Source organism: Cryptomeria japonica, chromosome 2 (assembly GCF_030272615.1).
Source record: "Cryptomeria japonica chromosome 2, Sugi_1.0, whole genome shotgun sequence".
NCBI lineage: Eukaryota > Viridiplantae > Streptophyta > Pinopsida > Cupressales > Cupressaceae > Cryptomeria > Cryptomeria japonica.
This window is the reverse complement of record NC_081406.1, coordinates 417251465-417274090: the sequence shown is the minus strand read 5'-3', so window position 1 is coordinate 417274090 and position 22626 is coordinate 417251465. Positions and strand designations below refer to the sequence as shown.

General features: G+C 38.5%; 1 protein-coding gene across 4 annotated transcripts in view; it reads right to left on the bottom strand.

The window, feature by feature from the left end:
• Positions 1 to 7795, bottom strand: part of LOC131062006 (uncharacterized) — a 334716-nt gene extending 326921 nt beyond the window's left edge. For 2 of the 4 annotated variants that reach the window (XM_059216662.1, XM_059216661.1), the window contains exon 1: positions 7524 to 7795. In XM_059216662.1, the coding sequence (XP_059072645.1) occupies positions 7524 to 7568 (45 nt within the window). In that variant the 5' untranslated portion in view covers positions 7569 to 7795. The remainder of the gene's footprint in view (positions 1 to 7523) is intronic. The other 2 variants (XM_059216660.1, XM_057995848.2) reach the window with 2 other exon arrangements.
• Positions 7796 to 22626: the final 14831 nt, after the last annotated feature.

Here is a 22626-nt window from a genome sequence, read left to right as displayed (position 1 = left end):
GACTCTTAATTTTCCTTTCTTCCACCATATTCTTGGAACTTGACCAATTGCTCTCCTTTTGGTTGCAATTAAATGATTCCCATGAAATTTCTTCCATGGATTTCCAATCTATCTTGCAACTCTCATTCTCTTCTTTCAAGTGTTGACATGTCTTCTTAGTTCTCTATTTTCCCTTTAAATTTGTTGGTTTATTTATTTGAGTTATTCATTCTATGCTCTCTTAAGAGGTTTCTCCATAAATCTACCATGCAACAAAAACTTGCAACTCCTTGTAATCAATCAATGGAAGTAAATACACCAATCTAAAATGTGTTAGCAAACCCCTATAGGCTCAAGGAAAACCGCTCTGAAAACATCTGAACTGTAATAAACATGGATGTTTCATTGTGTTATCCATTAACATGGATTTGTTTCCAATACTATGTTGCTCGCAAGTTCTATGCTTAGTTGAATGACTTTTAAGGTTGCAAACTATGATTTTTCTACAGCACCTTTGACTGATTTCTAACACCATGCATTCATTATTCAAGGGTTAATCCTTCATACTCTACATCATGCTACTATGCACATGTGAAAGCTTAATCAATCTACAAAACCATAGTGCGACCAAGAGTATGCTTATGTAAGGTCAATTCCAACAATTACAAGTTGTGAATAACAAGAACTATCCTTGTGAATCACTGATATAGCTCATTCTTATCTACTTGTACTATGAGATGTTAGAACCTTGCAAGGAAATAGCATAAGCAAGCAATAGAAACAACATCACATTAAAGAAACATCAAAATGAGTGATTCACCACGGGCAAACCCAATGAGGGAAAAGAAATCGACAAAGAATCAATTGTAAATCAAGTTGTACAAGTGTTCCCTTCATAAGGGTCTCTTAGAACACCAATCTAGCATCCTAACACCCACACATAGTGAACTCCATGCCACTATTTATAGAATTCATGGCAATCAACCTGCAACCTTTAGTTGCCACATTTTCTAAGATAAGTGGGAATACATTCAACATTCTCAATTTGAGTTCCTTCTAAGCTCTCTCCAACTTCTTACATGCCTTCACCTCAAACTTAACGAGTTGTATACTTGTAATTATGTTGCAGCTAATGAATCCAATCATTAAGCGTAGTTAAACTATCTCTAGAATTCATGGCAATGGACTTCAACCTATTGGTTCCTTTTTATGTTGAACAACAAAATCAGCAACCAGTATAATCTGCAACCAAATTTTGAAAGGTAACTAACCTCAACTATGATTTCAAAAGACAAACTGGACCAGCTTAACAAGGATATTAATCCTTCTTCTCTTCAGGCTCTGCAAGGCCTAGGCGGGTTAACCTGTGATGCACTTCAAATACAATCTAAAACTCACACACAGCATCACCATTAAAGCAGAAATCTCAAACATAGCTCAACAATAAGGAAAGTACTCCAAACTAGCTACATTCACATTGACTCTCAACTACATTGGAGCTTGAGATAGATGGGACATTACCACATAACAGAAAGAAAAGATATTATGATTTGATTTTTAAATGCTGCAAATAACCTCTGGTTGTAACAGATCAGTGCCTCAATCTGGGCATAGAGTCAATACAAGTAACCATAAATGAAATCCGAGCTGCACATCAAACTCATTGAAAAGATGTCCCTATATTAGTGCCTAACATTAATACATTCTAAACTCAATCAAAGGATCATACATATCCAAATAGTAATTCAGATTCACAATTTCTACTCATAGAATTTAAATCCTTTCTGTAAAGGATGCCTAAGAACAGAAATTACACTCACTTAGGAGGACAAACCCAAACTCCCTTGAAGACTGGATTTATTGAAATTGAAGAATGCCTGAAGACAATCCAATGGACTTGCATATATGCCTTACATATATGTGACCTACAACTAAAAATTTACAGCTAAATGCATCTATTCAATGACAGGAGAATGGGAACATCAACAGTTACTACCAAGAAAATTAAATGCATAAGACTGGAACCTACAATTTCGGATTTCTCCCTTGGAGAAAAATTCCAAAAAACTGGGAACCCTTACAATTGAGAAGAAATGAGAATAAAAGAGGAGGGAAAAGATCAAAATCTGCATAACACATTGTCAAGTTTCCCCTTTTTCCAACTAAAGATTTTCCTTGCATCCTTCCCGTGGAAACTGCTCTCAAAATATCTGAGATCTATTGAAACTAACTGCAGAACTGAATTCCTCATTCCGAGGGCTTTCCAACGGTATACAATACTTGTATATTTGGGTAAAAAATACCCCTCCTGTGAATTAATCTCGGGTGAAGACCAATCATTTAAATTTTTTGAGTTTTACACTATAGCTGGGACTATACATTTAACTTTAATTTTTCACCTATTTTCAAACCTGCGCCCTGCCACGTGGCACCCTATGATTCGTTCATGGCACCATCTGGGACGACACCTCACCTGTCCGCCACTTATCTGCCACCTCATCGGGACCCACCAGCTCACCAGCCACCCGGACCTGCCAGCTCACTTGTCGCTGGTTCGCGAAGGGTAATGGTCGAGCACCTTCACATAGCGACTCAGCGACAACCGTCCGATCGTCTCAAACTTGCTCGCTCTTTAATCTGCCCTTTTCTGCACGTGTTGTTGCTGGTTCGCGAAGGGTAACGGTCGAGCACCTTCGCATAGCGACTCAGCGACCACTGTCCGATCTTCCTCAACCTGCTCGATCTTTAATTAGCCTTCTTACTACAAAATTTGCTTACCTCGGGAATCGTGCACGTGTGGGGTTTACCTGGTCACCAGCTAGCACTTCTGTCAAAAGCCTTTATGCTTTAGACATTATAGATACGTGTGCTTTTGCATTTAAATATCAAATATTTCCTATGCACAGCCAATGTGGGATATATGCTTTTGCCTGGAACTTGCATTTGCTTGAAAATTTAATGGCCTTTGTCTGCACCGCCAACGCATTTTGCAGAAAACTTAATGGCTTTTCAAACGCCATTCACAGCCACACTTCACCCAAGGGAGGAGGAAGGTTATACACCTGGCAATTTGCATTTGTTTAAAAATTTCTTTGGCTTTTTCAACAGCCACGCAGGGATGATGGCTTTACAGCTGCCAAATGAATTTGCTTTAAAGTCTTAATGCTCCATACTCCACCTCACACGCACAGCAAGGAGGACTGCTGCCAATGGCCATGGAAATGGTTTTACGCCTGGCAATCACATTTGCTTGAAAGCTTCTTTAAAACTCATCCTCACCTTTTACCTTGCACACAGGGGAGACATGATAGCAAGGGTTGTGGGGCTGCATTTGTTTGAAAGCTTTAAATGTCGCCCTTTACTCATACCACGCAGGGAGGGAGCTTACACCTACTAATCGCATTTGCAGAAAGTTTCTAAGTCTATTTCAAAACCACGCAGGGAGGAGAAGACTGTGAATCTGCTAAATTGCATTTGGTTTAGAACTGTCTCTGCCTTTTCATTTGCCACTGCCTGCCACACTCCAGTCAAAAACCACGCAGGAAACCCACGGCAAAGAGGAGCTTTACTTCTGCGAATTGCATTTGATTGGAAGTTCCTATTTGCCTTTCAACCACGCAGAGGGAGGAGGGAATATGGCTGGTTTACACCTGCTAATCTGCATTTGTTAAAACCTTCTATGCCTCCCAAACACCACGCAGAGGAAGGAAAACACTTGGAGAGGCTTGGATTGGTATTACACCTACAAACTGCATTTGCATTGAAAGTTTATAGCCTTTTCAACGTTGCCCCCCAGGAGAAAAAATGCTGGCAGAAGTTGTGGAATTTGTTTTACATCTGCCAATGGCATTTGCCTTGAAAATCTAACGCCTTCTTCTCCAAAACGCAGGGGATGTTAGCAAAAGGTGCGTTGATTTACTTCACACCTTCCAATTGCATTCTACAGAAAGGTTTGAAACTTCTGCTCCAAAGCCATCGCCTTCTGTTTTCTTGAAAAACATATTCAGTGCATCCCATCTGTAAGTCCAAACATTAGAGAAACATCTTTTGCAAAAGGATGACAAGGTTGCTTCAAATTTCCAACATCATACATGACTTTGTCTTGCAACGTTCCACCCAATCTTATTTTCAATGGATCAAAAGCCTTCACGGCATTTTTCAGCAGTGAACTTCCAAGATCCTGGCAATCAATTTGCTGAGACTTCTGAACCCTTATCCATTGGGCGCCATCTGCCAGGAAGATTGGGCATTATGCCTGCCAGTAGCATTTGCCTAGAGTTTATTAAGCCTGAAGGTTTCCACTCCACGCAGCCCCATTTCGTTTGTTTTGAATGCTTCTATGGCCTTAGACATGCTCTTCACTTTTTTGCACTTGATGACATGCATCGAGAATTTTAAATCTCCACTCTAAAAATGACTTAGCAGCGTTTCGGATATATGTGTCCATTGGTCAATATGTAACAAGTCAAATGAAGTCGCCTCTCACGAAACCAAATTGTCAAAGTGCATTTCCAGCCAATATTGATATACATTGCCATGAATTAAGACCATTTTCGCCATAAAATTAATGCACGAGCATGAGCCAGGTCGGGCCCCAAAGTGGGTCTGACTAAAAAAAAATTCGTTTTCATGCAACTGACCTTTGAAATGCCTCAGGCACCTTGAACATGCCTCTGAAGTTGACCAGCACAGTTTTCTGATCATTAAACTGAGTTTTGCAACTAACTGGCAACTATGCCACATTTTCGCATTTAAACTCAAAGATGCAATTTTCAAACTGGTCAAAACACCTTTCTGGACTTCGCAAACTAATGGGCATATTGTCTAATATACTGACATTCACTCTGCCAAACCATTTCTCATAACGAATCCTGGGTGAAGAAATATTAATGGTCAAAGATGACCAAATGGTACTGACAGCACTCTGAACCTGATAAAATCAATGCGCTGAGACCTCAAAGTGTCTTTCTTAAAAATATCAAACGATCTCCGTAGATCCCCAAATCTGGGGCATAGATACTTTGAAGTACAAAGAAGACCGCAGAATGCTTAGTTCGACCAAAAGGCTGACTGGGTGCAAATGGTGAGCTCATGAAAATGACAACTTTAACAGATGCAACAATGAAAGTGCAAAAGACTGAATAAAGTGGCTCAAGAAATCATCTCGGAAAACTGATCAAACGGATTGGCTATGACTTGAAACTTGGCATGTGGACTCACCTATATGCATAGAAAACAATGCATTTTGAATTTCAACATGACACTCAACTGGGCAAAAGTTATAGGCGCTCAAAGTAGGCCACTTAATAAAATCTGCATTTGCACCTATGATGCACTTTCAGCTCACCCCTTAAATGTGTACTTGATAAACTGATCCAAACTGAAATCTGAAAGTTGCAAAACACTTCATAGGCCAAATGAAAGGTGTACAATAAGATTCCAAGGCTTTACCACTTAATAATCAACTGGCTCCATTTTACACTTCTTCAAAATAGGCCTATCAAGTTGACTCATTAGGTGGTCCTTTGAAAGTGCAGAGCAAAATTTTGAAATGGGCCTCTCAAAATACTCAAATTTTATGAGTCCCAACACAACCTTTAATTGTCATGTTCTCTAGGATGAGAATTGGAATACAGTCAGCATTCTCAAATCGTAATCTTTCTAAACACTCTCCAACCTCTTACATGCCTTCACTCCATACCCCAATGGATGTATTTGTGTCAAAGAATGAGCACAGGAGTTGACAAGAGAAACTAGAATGTCTTCAATGCAAAATGATAGAAGATCCAATTCAACTCCCCAGGTCAGTCTTGGCTCTGTTATTTTGTCATTTATGAGATGAATTCTTCAATGGCCCAAACTATCAGCTGATCCTCATCTTTGTCATACATTTTCAGCCCCAGCTGAAACTATTAAGACTGTTTTTGCCCCAGCAAAAACTGTCACTGATACTACGTAATGCAACTTGGAGATGCCATAACTTTTTCATATAGACTCAAAATAAGGTGCCAATTTTTTGAGATTGCATAATTTTTTAATAGGAATCCAAATGTGTAAAAATATGCAACATTAGTTATCTCCCTTGTGATGTTTTTGCCTCTGCAACAAAACTGCATTTAACATGTTGTAACACTCCCAAAAGTCAATCAACTCAACCTCATGCATGGATTCAATTTAGGATCAAAGGCGGAGATCGTTGTGCTAAAACTTAAAAGGTCTACTATATGTACATATCTCTTTTCCCCCCACCTTTTCTGTATTTGACATTTATATTGGTTGGCATATTGCACTATTTAATAATTTACATTGTTGCATACATTGATCTTTCTCTTATCACCTTACTTATTGGCATGTTTATTGCTTTGCACATCATTTTGCACTGTTTAATAATTTGCATTGTTGCATACCTTCATCTTTCTCTTATTGCCTTACTACTTATTGTCATGCGTATTGCCTTCGCACATCATTTTCCTATTAATTTATTAAATGCACTATTGTCTACGGATATTGCCCATATGTTGTCCACTTAGTGCCTTATTTGATTCCTTTGTGTGTTCACCGAGAGAGGCCTTCTACTGGAGGGCAATTTAGTAGAGACCATATCTTAGAGCACATTATTTTCCTTTTTGTACTTGCTGTATTTTCTTATATTTCCTTTCTTTTACGGCATGGAGCTGCCCCTATTTATTCGGTGATCCTAATGGATGTTACTCCTGAATATGCATTTTGTCTGATTGACCTAATTTGGTCACTCGCAAACAATAATAGAATAGAACTTATCTCACCCTTTGTTAACTGAGTGACTAATTACTGATCCTTAAATATGATTGTTACATAACTTATTACTTTACTGAATAAGTTATAACCAACTCCAATTATCGGTAAGCCATAACGCCAAAGAATTTACTCGACAACTTATCTCTCCTAGGACTGGGGTAAATCACACTAAGGAACGAGTTAACTATTTTCTTACTGAAATCAGTAAAGGATTGACAATCCCAGGGTGTTTGGTCATGTTCTAGACAAGCTCGATAAATCTACACCGTCCCTGCACCGAATATTTGAGCCACTTTTGTTATGCATTTACCCATTGCCTAGGATACTTTTTCATTTCTGGTGTAGATCTTCTTCCAATCATGAGGTCAAAATCGAAAATTTGAATAATATATATGGCAAAGTGAAGAAGCATCCCCGATCCTATGAGTAGGACCTGGTACCCCCAAAATAGGATGAGACCTAAAATATCACCTTCACTTTGTTTAACTGAAAAATTACTTAGAAACTATTTGTGTTTCTACTAATTTTATTATGGTATTGATTTCTCTCCACGCTGGCCTCTGAAATCGACACCCTGCTTTTCTAGAGACCATTCCGCAATTAATTTACAGCGCACTAAAAGTCCAAATGCATGAACCTGAATAAATTTTAGAGTTTGATGTGGTTCATGATTCAATTTTAGAAATTCAATTTTTCAATAAATACGGAATTGCATTGTATAAATGAAGCTTAAAGTCGATACTTTAAATCCGATTAAATTGGCATACCTGAGCAACTGCAACTGCTTTCTGCAATAATCGCTTGGCAAACATTGTTGAGGATCTCGTATACTAAAATAAAGTGAAATCGGGATCGAGAAAATTAATACAAGAGAATATAGTTATGCGTATATGGTTTGGAAGAATTATGATTGAACATCGAAATATAAAGCGAGCAGATAAAAAGCTAGAGGGAAGAATGGGACAAGTCAAAAACATCAAAGGTCGCCAAACACGTATAGTATCTAGTGTCCTTTTTAATCTGTTGGTGCCGGATTGCTTTCGCAAGTATCACATTTGCGTGTTCTACATCATTTCCCAAAACCGTTGGCGGCTGTCCAAAATATTTAAATGCATTAAGTTGTATTATTGATGTGTTGTTCTCAAAATCTGATTCCCTTCTATCCTCCCTCTAAGAAATATAATGAACTATGTTTGCATATGAAGAGGACGCCAAGAAAATTAGAACTCCAGAATAACATATAACGAGGTTTCAACAAAACCTTCTATACTTCGAACTTATCCAAAGTTCAGATGGATATATCTTCTGTGAAAACTTTCACACTTTAAAATTCGAGATCCATAGTAATCTAATGTTAAAAACCTATGGACTTCATCACCTTAATAAAACTGAAACAATAAAGGAAAAACTTATGCTCATTTTCAGTATTGATCCCCAAGAGATATAGAAAGAAATCCACAACTGATACCAGTGCTACAGAGTCACCTAAGTCAAGCAAGGATTTCAAAATTAAACATTCCCATACATTTCATCACTTCGGCTTTTATTAACCCTATACATGTCTGACATATATAAGAGTTCTTTCTTGTTAAACTAGATATCGTTTATCAAATTCAAAGCAGCAAACAAGTAATCTACTGACAGAGATATTTCAGGCATATTTAATTCCTCTCCTGAAGAGAAAAGCTAAAAACATATCCATAAGATTGCATTACAATCCGTGTTCAACTGAATAACCCTAGACTATTCAAATGAAACCAGCAAAACATTGAATGCACACCAGAAGACAACACAGACTTTAGGCTCGAAAAGTTTCGATCTGTATATTCATATTCATTTATGAGAAAATTTTACATAACTCAAAGTATTCTCTGTAATAGCCAGAAAAAACCCTAGATATTTTTAGCAGAGTTTCTTTACAAATTCTTCTGATCCCTTTTTCCTAAGTCATGGTATCCATTTATAACAACATGGATGCAAAACAAGCTTCGGACATTCCTAAGGATAATTTGTTACAACCGCAATTTCCTTCAAAAAAGCAGTTACAAGTCCTTTTCAGTCTCAGCGGCCTTTTTGGTTTGTTGCTCCACTGCAGCATCTTCTAACTGTTTTGGGATTTCCTCTTCTTGCACCGCATACTTTTTAGTCCACTCTTGAAACGCGTCATCATCAAGCCATGAATAGCTAACAATTTTATTCTTCAATTTAACTAACCTTTTCCAAGAGTTTCTCACTTTTCTAACCTCTTATTCCAAAAAGTCGTAGTGTGACTTTATCTTTTCTATTTCTTGAATTGTCTTAACAAATAGAGATGTGTCATCTTTATTGATGATTTCATTTACCCTTAAAGACAAGTTGGCTCCTACCTCATCAAGTCATACTTGTTTGTCCTTCAACTGATTTGGGCTAACAAAACCCCCAGGAAACAATTCAAATTTATGCTCAGTATATTCCTTCCTGTATAAGTTAGTCTTCCTCTCTACACTGGCTCTTCCTTTTGCTAGCTTGGTCATGCCTTTTGCTAACTCACATGTGGATTTAATAATGGCATCAGATCCTGCCTCATCATAGGATGCACACATAAGTTCTAGATCCACTTCTCTTGGCATCCACTTATTCAAAATCAGCTCTAAAATAGCCTTGTCTTCATTCAACTCACTCAAAGTATCCAGAATTCTTTTCATATTAGTGTGCACAATGGGGGCTTCTACTGTATCGCAAAAATCAAAATTGTGGCCTTTACCTTCTCTTCATATTTATTTGCAAACAGGGATTGAGCCTGTTTTAACTTCTCCAAATCATGTTGAATGGTCTCATCTGGTTGAAAACCAGAAAACATGGGAGAAGGAGGAAATTCAACAATAGGACTGGTGGGTGGAGGTCTTGTTGGAGAAGATGCAATCATCAAAGTAGAGGATTCACCTCTTTGGTGTTGTCCTGCCAATTGACTCTGCAGTCTAGCAATAATATTGTCCCTATTAGCTACCTCCTTTTTGGCTTCATCATGAGCCTTTAGAATTGTTTCTAGTTTCACTTGGAGATTAGCTCTCTCCTTTGTTTCTTTCTCAGCCACTGCTACACTGAACTTTGCAGTTTCTAGAACTGTGCTGGCAGCTTCCACCACTCCTGTATCTTGGACTCTTTTAACTATCATACCTCCTAGGAAACTAGATTCTGAGGTATCTTTCCTCCTACTTTCATCCCTCTTTAAGAACCACATGACTAAAGCAACATTATCCTTGCTGAATGTCACTCCTTCCATAGGCTTGGTTTCTTTTCTGACTGCTTCAAGTACCAAGGCATCTGCTATATCCCATTCAAGGAGAATTAGAACAACAGCCTTTGACACCATTTCTCTTCCCTTTTCAGGAGTAATGGCCTTGAATTCTGCAATCATTTCTTGCTTTACTTCTTCCTCCACCAAAGTTGCATCTTTGTGAGGCTGCTCACTCTTCCTCTTTTCACACCTTGCCTTGAATTGCTCTATGTTTTGCTTCCAGACAAATTCCAGGAAGGCCCCTGTCGTGACAAAACTGCTATCAACCAAGAACTCCTCACTGGCTTGCTTGGCAGTAGGGTCTAGCTCTTTACCTTTGAACTCATCTATAGTTAAGTTCATCTCGGCACTAGGTGGCTCTTCTAGCATTCCCTCTTGTGTCTCCTCATATGTGTAAGCAATCTCTCCAAGACTCCCTAACTGCAACAATTGTTCCGCTACTGCCTGTTCATCTCCTATATGGATAGGGGATTGAGATGGAGAGTACATAGACTCACTTGTTTGCACTTCCTTCCCCACCCTTTGCCTTTTAAGGGAGTCTTGGATGTCAATGACATCTTCAATTGCTCTCTTCCCTCTTGAATTAGAGTGCTCACTTGTTACTGGCATCAACACACTGTATTTTGACTTCTTATGCAACACATAATTACCCGGAGGGATGGCCTTAGCAAAGGTAGGCTTGGCTAGAACCATCTTAGCCTTATCAAGATTATCTCTTATTATAGCCTCCCTCTTTTCCTTCAAAGTTTGCATTAAATCATCAAAATAAAGAATTAAGAATCTGATCTTTGCCTCAAAAGGATTAAAGCTAGATAGAGGGTCATAACTACTATCAAATTGATGAATAAAATCCAAAGCCTTTTTGTATGCCACCCACTTTTCTTTCCTCAATTCTTGCTCATCCAAATTGAACTCATTTCTAATTAAATCCTCTGGGAAATGGAATTGGTGTGGCCTACCTTTACATACTGCTCTCTTCCTGAACATGTCGTTGAAAAAATACTCAGGATCAACAAACCTTATTACTACATTAGGCAACCTATATGGTTGAAAGAAGTCATCAAAGTATTTCCAACCACCCTTGGTAATCACAAATTGATGGGCCACAGTGACAGTTGGGAAAATAGTCCCTTTTCCCCTATTCGTTAGCTCTGCCTCTTGCACACCTCCAATTTGCCTTAGGACCTCTGCAATTCCTATCTTTAATGGGACTTGATATGGCAATAAATATGGAGTGCCTCTGAAACCATACACTTTGAAAACTGTAGAGACAGGGTATAAGTATATGTCACCCCAGTTGTGCATGATCTTGATGCCTTCAGCAAATTCCTTAGGCCTAAGGAATTCTAAAAGAGCTTTGGGGATCCTAGGGTTCTCTGAACACAAGAGAATCATAATCTTAGATGCAAAGCATCTGTCAAACTTCAGGTAGTTGGCATCCTCTCTATCCCAGGACAAAATGGTGCTCCATAGTTGTACAGGCATCTCTTCACCATCATTTTCCTTAACTAGATCCATTTCACTAGCAAAGTAATCAGCACCCTTAAATAAAAACATGTGTATGAGAAGGGAGTACCATCCAAAAGGTTTGTCTACCTTACCACTTTTTATCCCTATCAGTCCTACATGGATTGCATCTGTGAGATAAGGTGCATAATCAAATGTTACTGCCAGAGAGGGGTTTAGAATCTGTGCTATCATCAGCATATAATGGGTTGGCATAGTTGTTTCAGCATCTTCCCCAAAGATCTGACAAAGTGACCAATACATTCTTTTAGCCCTTAGAGTAAACAAATTCAGAGAGAAAGGTTCCATGGTACTAGGGCCTACAACAGTTAGCCCTCCTATTTTGACAAAAAAACTCCTTCAAAGGGCCACTACTGAGATGATCTTTCTGCACATTGTAAACCTGGGCTAACGTTTCAAAATTGATAGGCTCTAAGTAATTTGATACCTCACTGAGCTTAAACACCTTCATAAATTCATCGTCATTAATCTCAATTAAGGCTCTTCCATTCACATTCCTGATACATTTAGCCACAAGGGCATAGTTGTGTGCAATCTGGGTTAACAAATCTACATCCATGAAAACCCCAGGGACTATGAGCTTTCCTACGTCTAATTCCCATATGTTATTCACTAGGGAAAGGGCATGTCTCTGACTGAATCCTACTTTGAAAAGACCTAGATCTGATATCCCTATCTGTGGATCTCTCAACCAGTTGCCTTTTTCATACAAACCGTCTCCAATTCTTAGACGGGGGGCTTTAGGTACCAATTCTTTAATTTTGGCCACGACATTTGTGGACATAGTCAGTTGTTCCAAGAAATCATCACATATGTTTCTATCTTGATAATTCACCTTCCTCGTGAAATCCCTTCTTGGTGCCATCCCGGAATCACAGCTATAGTAATTAAAATTCTGACTAACCTTTGAGAAAATGAGCATGCAATGATCCAAATTCAAGTAGTAACAATCAAGCAACATGTAGAAACTCACTAGTTGTTTGAAGAAATTTGCTCTGTGCATGACTCCTCTGCAGAACTCTTTGAAATGATGCCAACGTCCAATTAATGTTAAGTTAAATATGGCAACATAGCAATGAATTGAAGCATTTAAAACCGCATGCTTCGGCAATCAACTCAGAATTGAATTCACAGCCGAATTCAAAAAATGGCTCCAACGGATCATAACATTTTCTATGTGTTTCTCCTTTCGTTGTTTCACAGAGGTTAAAATCTGCGCACCTTTTCATTGCGAAGCAACGCTGTCCTTTGGATTCTGCGAAACCCGCACGTCTTTTACCTTACCTGGGTCAAGCTGCTTAAAACCGAGCCCTACCTTCCTTTCGTTGTTTCACGGAGCATAAACCTTACGCATCTCTTCCACGCTAAACAACGCCATCCGTCAGATCTTCTATTATCCATTCGACCTTTACTCCACACGGTGACTGCTTCTCTTTTCACTAATCATAGGGAATCATTACCACTAACGGTCTTCGCTGCTTCGCGAAGTCTAAAAACCTTGCATCTCCGGGCTGCGAAACAACGCTCGTCATTGGATCACCTTTGAGACGCGCAGCCTTTAACACCCTTTAACCTTCAAAGTGGGCCCTCTGCATGGAGTCCACGTGCCCTTTTTATTTCTGGCAGATAGCTCTGACGTGTCAGTCGCCAATTCGTCTAAGAACTCTATCGGACTCCGCATCTTAACGACCATGTGTTTTATCTTGGCCATGGATTTCATCACCATCATCGCCCAATCAAAATGGGCCATCCACGATCTACTTGGAACCGCATGTTATACTGACAGATCATCATTTGCCCTAGCTGGACATCCAGTTGTTCCGCCACATCATCTGTCGTGCAACCGCCACCTCATTTTGCTACTTTGCGAAAGGTAAACTTCATGTTACTTCACCCAGCGAAACAGCGCGGGCCGTTAGATCTTGAGCCAGATGCTCAACTTTTAGCTTCGTCCTTTAACCTAGCCACCCGGGTTCACCATCTCTTTCAATGTTTCGCAAATTGTAAATCTTTGGCAGCTTTTCTTCGCGAACCAACACGAACCGTTAGATCAACTGGGAGATGCACCTTCTTTAATTTCCATGTCAACTTTCACCGGGCCCACTACCTTTTTGCTACTTCACAAAAGGTAAGTCTTGCACATCTTTCCTTTGCGAACCAACGCGGACCACCCGATCAATCCTGAGTTGATCGGTCTTTAACCAAAGGATCCACTTACTTTCTGGGCCCGCTAGCTTTTCGCAATTTCGTGAAACATATAACCCGGACAACTTTTCTTCGCGAATCAATGCGAAACTTTGGACTACTTTTGGTTGCGAATCCATGCGCACCGTTGGATCAACTCCAAGTTGATCGGCCTTTATTCAAAGGATCCGCTTACTTCTGGGACCCATCTATCCTTTTGCTATTTCGCAAAAAATAAATCTCGCGCATATTTCCTTTGCGAGACCGCGCACACCATTAGATTTGTTGGAATTTGCACGATCTTTATAGAGCCCGACAAGGAAATGAAAACTTAGGAAAAGGGCGCTTAAACACAAGATTTAATAAAGACCCGCCTAAGGCAATTCGTAAAGGGGGGACCCTTTTCACGACAGACCTACCCTTCTGGTTAAGTGGAAAAAGGTAACACAAAAATAGAATGCAAGGGCTTTCAGAACATAGGAAAGGTTAAATTTCAAAAACCCTAAACCCCTTTTTACCCAAAAAATCAAAGGCAACATGAAATGCTAAGCACAACCTTGCATATTTTAGCCGATTATGAAACAAAATCACCCAAGGTCAAAACAGTGATAACATGATGTAAGGATGAAAATTGGCTACCTTGCACTCTTCCCCTCCTTTTTGGATTAAATTTGTTTTTCTCCAATATAATGATTCATAAGTTGGATTTTTCCCTAAGGATTTAGTAATTAATAAGAATTTCATAATATTTTAATTTATCTTCAAAAATTTTAAAGTTTAAATTTAATTTATAAATTTTTTTTAAAAAAAATTTGTGGTATAGAAATGGTTTTAAGTAAAATTTGTAATAGTATATAAATTTATTTATTTTTATTGAGTCAAATTTATAGTATAGAAATGGTTTTATTTCAAATTTGTAATATGGAAATAATCTTAGTTTAAACTTGTAATGTAGAAATGGTCACTTAATTCTTAAATTCAAATTTATATCCAAACCTATATGTACCAATGTTTGCACCTTGTTGCAATGAACCAGTAACTTGGTCCAATGTTTGTGTGACCCAAAACCAATTCATTATGCATTCAAAAAATCAATCAAACACCTCATTTCCCTAGTTTTATATGCCCCTAAGCCACCTTTATATCCTTTGTTAACATGCCTCCAAACCTTTTTTTCTCTACTTCAAATTTTTTAGTTCACCTAGCATAGAAAAATCATCATTTACCATAAGTGACAATCAAGTACAAGTTTCCCCAAATGTGGATGAAGAACATATTTGAATCATTTTGTCTTCCCCTCTTTAGTGTTTTTAGGCTTCAAACCCTTGCTAATCCATTTACTCATCATAATTAAATTTTAACTCATTTAATAGATCCTTGCCCAAATGAACCATGGAAACTCTAACAAAACTAAAGCTCTCTTTGTAAGTCCCAATGATAGCACCACAATGTGCCTTCCCTATAATGCAAATAAATATTGTAAGGTAGGCGTTAGAGCAAAAATCATGTAAAGTTTGAAAGGATAAGGCACACGTAACGTAAGTGTTAAATGTGGTTGCAATTGTATTGTATTAAAATGAAATCCAAATAGGACATAAGACCAAGATCCACTTTCATACCAACATTGGAATACAAAATCACCTAGAGGAGTGATCATACTTGACTAACTCTTGTAAAAGATAATCAAATGACACTTCTAGGATTTCTATACCTCCGTTGTGTTGGGCGAATATTTTGTCACCAGTGTACTAATGACAAAACATAGAATTCACACAACGCTATGCTAAGAAATTAATCTCTCCTCTCATCAAGGGGAGGTTCCCTATGAAATTTCTCCTCTAATTAACAAAAAATTAAATTTGCGGGTTGGTGTTGGGCATATAACTCTTTTTTTTTAGAGTTTATGTAATCTCCCTTCACCTAGTTACAATTTCTCTACCTCTTCAGATACTTAAAGAAAAGAACTATTAATCTAACAAACTACACAAAGAGTTACTTTTAAGCAGCACAAAGTCTCCTTTGCGGTAATACTAATTCACACTAATCGTTACAAATCAAACAATTAGAAACTTAGCTTAAAGCACAAAGTCTTCAAGTATATATTTCTAATCCATTAAACTACTAATAACCGCAGCAATACAAAGCTTACTACAAGTTACTTCCTTTATCAGTAGATTTCTCAAGTATGCTAAGAGCACAAAGTCTATTGGCAAGATTTGAGAGCTCTTTAACCACGTAGCAATATCTTAAAGATCAAATAAGTAAAGATAATATGTATTCAATGGACATAGGAACATTAAATAATATAAACAAATTTATTGATACAACACAAAGTTTGCAATCAACAAAATTGTTTTCTTTATTTGTTTGATTGAATTCTCACCACAAAAGCCCAAAGTCTTAATTGGGATAAAAATCCAGCAGAGTTTCGCTAAGCATGAAAAAGATCCAAAATATTTACAAAAAGGTCCTCCTTATATAAGAAAAGAAGTTGAGAAAAAGGTGGGCACAGTTGACTTATTCAACCGCACAGTCCCATTTTACTACAACTAATACATAAAGAAAACGTGCAACTGCATGAAAATTTACAACATCTATTGGTGCAGTTGCATGAAGAAAGAGTGCCAAAAGGGGGAACTTCATTCTTGATTCTCTTCTTCATTGGATTTCTGAAAACCTTCAAACTTAGCGAGGATGGCTTTGACCTCTTATTCATTCGGCATCAAGGTAGAACTTGTGATGATTTGAACGCCGGACATTACATCTTGAATCTTCACATGCTTCTTCTTAACATCCTTTAGCATGGATGCAAGTACTTCAAAGATGACTTGAATTTCTAACAATTTATCAAATGTATCAAGCGAGAAGTCTTGTCCTGTGCATTGGTCCATCAAGGAAAGAAATGCTTGGGTGACAACTTCAACAGTGACGAGATTTTGATCACCATCATACAAATAGCAAGGGAGATCACCTACTTTAGCAAAAATAAGGTCAACCTTGTCATCACCTTCTTTCTTTTCACGATCCAGCTCTGCAATCATTAATTTCATTGTCTCTTGTTTATGAGACAATAATGACAAGATCTGAATATACTTCTCTCTTGTGGGAATTACCTTGTTCTCAACCAGGACATCTATCCTTAAATCCTCCATTTTGCTCCAAAGGGTAGTGCTTTTCACAACTTCCTCAATTTCCTGTGATAAAGAGGTTTTGAGTCTTTGCATCTGACTCTGAACCACTTCATAATCAGACAATAGCTCCACTGTTGAGCTCAAAAGATGAGAGCCTTCTTACCTTAGCCGCGAGATCCATTCGTCCATGACCTGGCCTTTAGCTCCTACCTGTTCAATCTTTTTGAGAGCTTCGGTGTCTATTGATGACCCTATAGGTTCAACCTCTTGAGAAGATTGTGTTACCTTTAAGAGGACGTTGGTCAGCTACTCACACTTCTACTTCAGGTTATTTTTCTCATCCCTCTCCTGATCCAATCTTCTTAACAAAGAATTGAGGGTTGTCTAAGAATCTAATTTCACACTTTCATGTGTCTCCACTCTGAGCTCCACAACCTGCATGGTATAATATTCTGATCGTATGTTGCCTTTGTCCTTGTCTGATGATGGCACCATAACTTCAACATATTTTCTTTTGGAAGTTGTGTCTACTGCCACCCGAGATACTGTCTTTGGCTTCTTTGTTCCTTTAGGCTTTGGAGGAACCAAAAATTCAAAGTCAAATTCATCAGGAGATATTACCTGTTTTTTCCTCTTAGGGGCCACTACTTCCATCCAAGGGGGTAGTTCTGGATTGGATGATGGAGTAGTTTCTCCTTGTTGACTTGGGGTCAAAGATTCTGGAGTAGGTTGACTAGAACTTGGAGCAGTTGTGAGTCTAACTGATGGTATTGATATTGAAGCATCTAGTGGAACATTTGTTGCTGCTACCTCTTCAGTTACAGGTGGGATAGTTGAGGGTGCCGAGAGTGTAAGTTCAACACTTACCAATGAAGGGATTGTTGTGACGGTGGTAGTAATGGCGGGTAAATCTATCGAAACCTATTCTGCAAGTGCATCTTGTAAGGTTTCACTAAAATCCATCATGGTAGACTCAAAAGTAGATGAAGGGATATCATATAAAGTAGAGAAGTTGGTTATTGTACAAAATTGACCAGCGGTCTCTGATTGCGGCATGCGCATACTTAGATCTCCATCTTCATGAACATCTTCATCTTCTTGATCAGAGTCAGAGCCAAAATAAATAGAGTGAATGACTACTTGTGAGATAACTGGGGCATCAACTTCAGCTGGGCGTGATACTTCTTTTGTCTGTACTTCCTCTTGTTGAGGAATTTCACCTTCTTCGACCTCTTTTCCCTTTCTAGCTTCATTGGCAGCGGTTGTTCTGACTCTTTCGTCATTGCTTCCTGTGATTTTGATGATGATTCGCCCTTCTTTGCCCCTTTAACTGTAAATTTGATTTTGGGCCCTTTACCCTTTGATTGTACCACAGGAGCTGAAGATAGTGCTTGTGAGTCTACCCTGCTCTTGGTTCTTGTTTCAGTTGTTGTTGTCTTGCCCAATGGACCATCACTGTTGTCATCATCTCCTGAACTAGTGGGAAACGGTTTCATCCTGAGATTCTTCTTTAGCAACCAAGCATTGGTGTTTGCTAAGATGGGAGAGATCCTTTGCTTAATGGACTTGCTTTCCTTCTTTGACCATTACACAAGTGGAAGTGGGGAATCGGCAATCTTCTCATAATAAACAGGATCCACTATGTCATCTATGTCTTCCATAGTCATTGGGATCTTAGCTAGATCCAGATTTTCAATTTGTTCTAGAGTAAGGCGACTGAAATCCATCCTTCTTATATCCTCCTCATTCTGACAATCCGCCCAAACATCCTCAAACCTATAAACATGAGTGTATGTCCTTTTGAGTTTGCTCTTTATACCCCGAAAATCAAAATCAGTTCGGGCCTTGAATCTTCTTATGGTGTTCCACTGCATTTCCTCCTCCATATTTTTGGCTTTGGGATTGGTTAGCATGAAATACCTGCCAATTGACTTTGGGAATTTTAGCCCAGTCTTATGTGCTTGTGATTGTTTCTCATGCACACTAATCAGTTGTCTGCACAACTCCATAAGGATGATTTTATCTGAAGGGAACCTTGGAAGAATGAAGGGCTCACCTGAGAAGCATCCAATTCAGATATAGGTGAATGTGGGAAATTGTAGAAACACACACCCAAAATGAGACACCCTGCTGTAAGCAGCCTTTGATATTCTCCTCTTCTGCAGGCCTTTATCAAAAATGCACTTCCATACAGCAAAGAAGGCATCATTAACCCTCCTGTAATGATTACCTTGATTTTTGATAGTTAGCTGATCATAGTACTCCCAAATGGGCACCACTCTTCTGTCACCCTTGGTAGACAAGCCTGGATATTGCCTCATTGAAGCAGCTGCGTAAACCAGGTATGAGGTCATATCAAACTTCAGTGTTACCTTGACCTCTTTCAATTGGGCACAAAGCGCATCACTGATTTGTTCTCCCCAATCAATTCTTGCAGCTCCCTTTCTGATTATATTTATGTAGTAAGTCATCCAGCTTTGGAAATAATGAGAGTCTTTTAATCCTCTCACTCTGGATAACATGGTGACCATGCCATTATATTCCTCATTAAAATCACTCCTGTGGAAAGACTTAGGCCATCGTGAGGTGAGGGAAGTTCTAGCAGTAGAGAGATAAACAATATTAATCACTTTTTTGCATTTATCCTCATGTTTCTCGTAGTACTCTTGAGCACTCTCTTGGGAAATATCAGCTACTTCTTCAGCTGATGAACCTTTAAAGACACTATTGAAGAATACATTGTCTAGAGTCATGATGACCTTCTGATCATCATCTTTTACTTGCCTTGTGCTTGGATCAAAGTGATCAGCCACTGCTAGTACAAATTCAGGATTGTGAGCCGTAATTGGGAAAGATGCATACTTATGCAGCTCAGATTTGATTAAACTGGTTAGTCGTACAGGAGCCTTTTGAACCCGATCAACAAACTCTTGCATTTCAACATGCCCAATTTTGGTGTCCCTGATCTCCTTAATGTTTGAGTCCACTGAACTCTCAGGGTACATATTCAAGTACATGTCATACTTGTATTTCATCTTTTTTGATGATGCTTTACTTGGAGACGGTTGTCCTGAGGAAGACTCGAGCTTGTTGTGAGAGAGCTTTGACATTCGTGCACAATGACTGCATTCAACACTAATGATTAGCCATTCATCATTATCAAAAATCAATTTTTCTCAAATGAATCGAAAAACGGGACTCAGAACAGGCTTAGGAGTAAAACTGTTAAAAACAACAGGTCGGGGAAAAAAGTCCAAACTGCTCTTTTGAAAACAAAAGTTGCACATCAGACTTTAAAGTCCGAAGTGCAATCTGGGAAAAATAACCTGCACAACGGACTTTAAAGTCTGATTTACAGACTCCGGGGAAATCAATAACACATCGGACTTTAAAGTCCGATGTGTAGGGAGAAATTAAAACAAGCACATCGGACTTTAAAGTCCGATGTGCAATTTGGTATGCTTAGACCGACACATCGGACTTTAAAGTCCATTGTGCTTGCTTAAGGGAAAAACATCTAGTTGACATGTCGGGTTTTAAAACCTGACATGTCAACCCCTACCCCTCTGCATATTGGATTTTAAAGTCCGATATGTGGAGGTTAGGATCCCCGCATATCGGACTTTAAAACCCAATATGCGGAGATACTTTTCTCCAGTCGCACATCATGCTTTAAAGTCCAATGTGTGGCTATAGAAAAGAGCTTCGGAAGGCAAGAAGGGAAGAGAAATTGGAATTTAAAGTCCAGTTGCTCTTCCGACACACACAAAGCAAAACAACAAAAACAAGGAAGAAAGCAAACGCAAAAAGAAGCCCAAAAGAGAAAAACACGAGACCCTACCTCTTCCAATTCGTCGATGAAAAAGGATTCGACAATCGGGCAAGGGAAATCCGAATCACGATGGGCAGGAGCAGAGGAGGGCACACAGAAGAAGAAAACGGAGCATAATGAAAATTAAAATGCGCAAAATAAACTTAAAAAGCAATTTAAAAAACCCTAATTAGCAAGAAATGCTAATTAATACAACTCGCAGTTGCATGTCGGGTTTCAAAGTCCGACATGCAAGCTAGGGACACTTGCAAGTCGGACTTTAAAGTCCGACATGCAACTTAGGAAGCAAATCACCTGCAGTTCAGACTTTAAAGTCTGAACTGTAGACAAAGACAACATGCAATTCAGACTTTAAAGTCCAATCTGCAAGCAAAAAAGCTACAAATACATATCGGACTTTAAAGTCCGAAGTGTATTGATAACAAGGAACCCTGTAGTTCAGACTTTAAAGTCGGAACTGCAGGAAAAACTGCAAAGCTAAGATACAAGGAAAACAATAAAAATGAAAGGAAAAGAATGAAACGAACTAACCGACCGAGTCGATTAAGCTCTCCCGGAGACCATAAGGTACGAAACGGACCAGTTTTGTAGGGTTGCCTCACGATTTTGCCCATGCTGAAATCGAGGACAACACGTTGATATATGTTGAAATGAATGAACTATGGAGATATGTCAAATTAATTCAAAACTATGGCTAAGGTATGAAGAAAGTAAATACTTAAGTTGTTGTAAATGAGTGACAAATAACTAGAAATGTTGTAACAAACACAGAACTGAGCATGAAATTTGATTGTGTACCTATGAATGAAATTTGATGTTAATCTAGCAAGACCTTGGTGCTAGAACACCTTGGTCTTCTAAGGTTGAGCTATTATCAAGAAATCTACAACCTAAAGTAGTCAGAATTTTGAGGACCAAGGTGCCCCAGCACTCTGGCCTAGAAAATCAAGTCCAAATTATGGGATTGGGTCTGTATTGGGCTCATGATGTTGTTTGAGGTCTTATGGCTCTATTGGGTACTTGTAGTTGCACACAAGAGGAAAGAAAGGGGTTGGTGGATAGGGATTTGCCTTAGGTCAAACCCTGGGATTGGAAGTAACCCTAATTGAAATAAAAATTGAGCTTAAATTGAATTGAAAAAGCTTGCCTTTTGAGGGCAAGGCTAGATCTAAAAAACGTAGATGATTATACCTTCAATAGGTGATGCAATGCTCTTAGGATAAGTTCTCCACATGTTGATGCAATAACATGATAAAACACATAAAACTCATCATGAAAACATAATTGAAACATAATATGAAGATGTCTTGATGTAGTTTGTTGCTCCTTGAATCAAATCTGCTCTCTTGGAAGAATAATTGCTCTTGAATTGGATGATAATTGTAGCATGAGATAAGATTATGAAAATGAATTGAGAGGGATGCCTTTTATAGGGATTTCATAACTAAAATCACCTTTAGGCTAACTTAGATTTGATATATTTTCACATGGAGCGAGATTTTAATTAAATAAGATTGCCAAATTATCCTCCCAAATTTTGAAGGAAGAAAAGTGAGACCAGGATGGTAGGTCGCCCTGATCCTGACAATATTTTTTTGAGTTTTGGGGAATGAAAGATAACAAAGTTCTAATGTTGAATCCAACTCAGTGGATCAAACCATAATGTATAGATATGCGGGATATGCTTTGAAGGTTGAAATTAGGGTAGGATAAAGGATAAATCAAGATAAAATGATAAAGGGCACACCTAGAATTAAGGGCCCAAATAAGAGTGTGATGATGTAATAAAGTGGAATAAGATCCATAATATTAATTTAAAGATTAATTAATTACAATAAAGGTCCTATAATGCATAGAGGAAAGGGAAGTACTAAAATAGGTGCTAGGAGAGTGTAAATTGGACACACTGATAAAGGTGA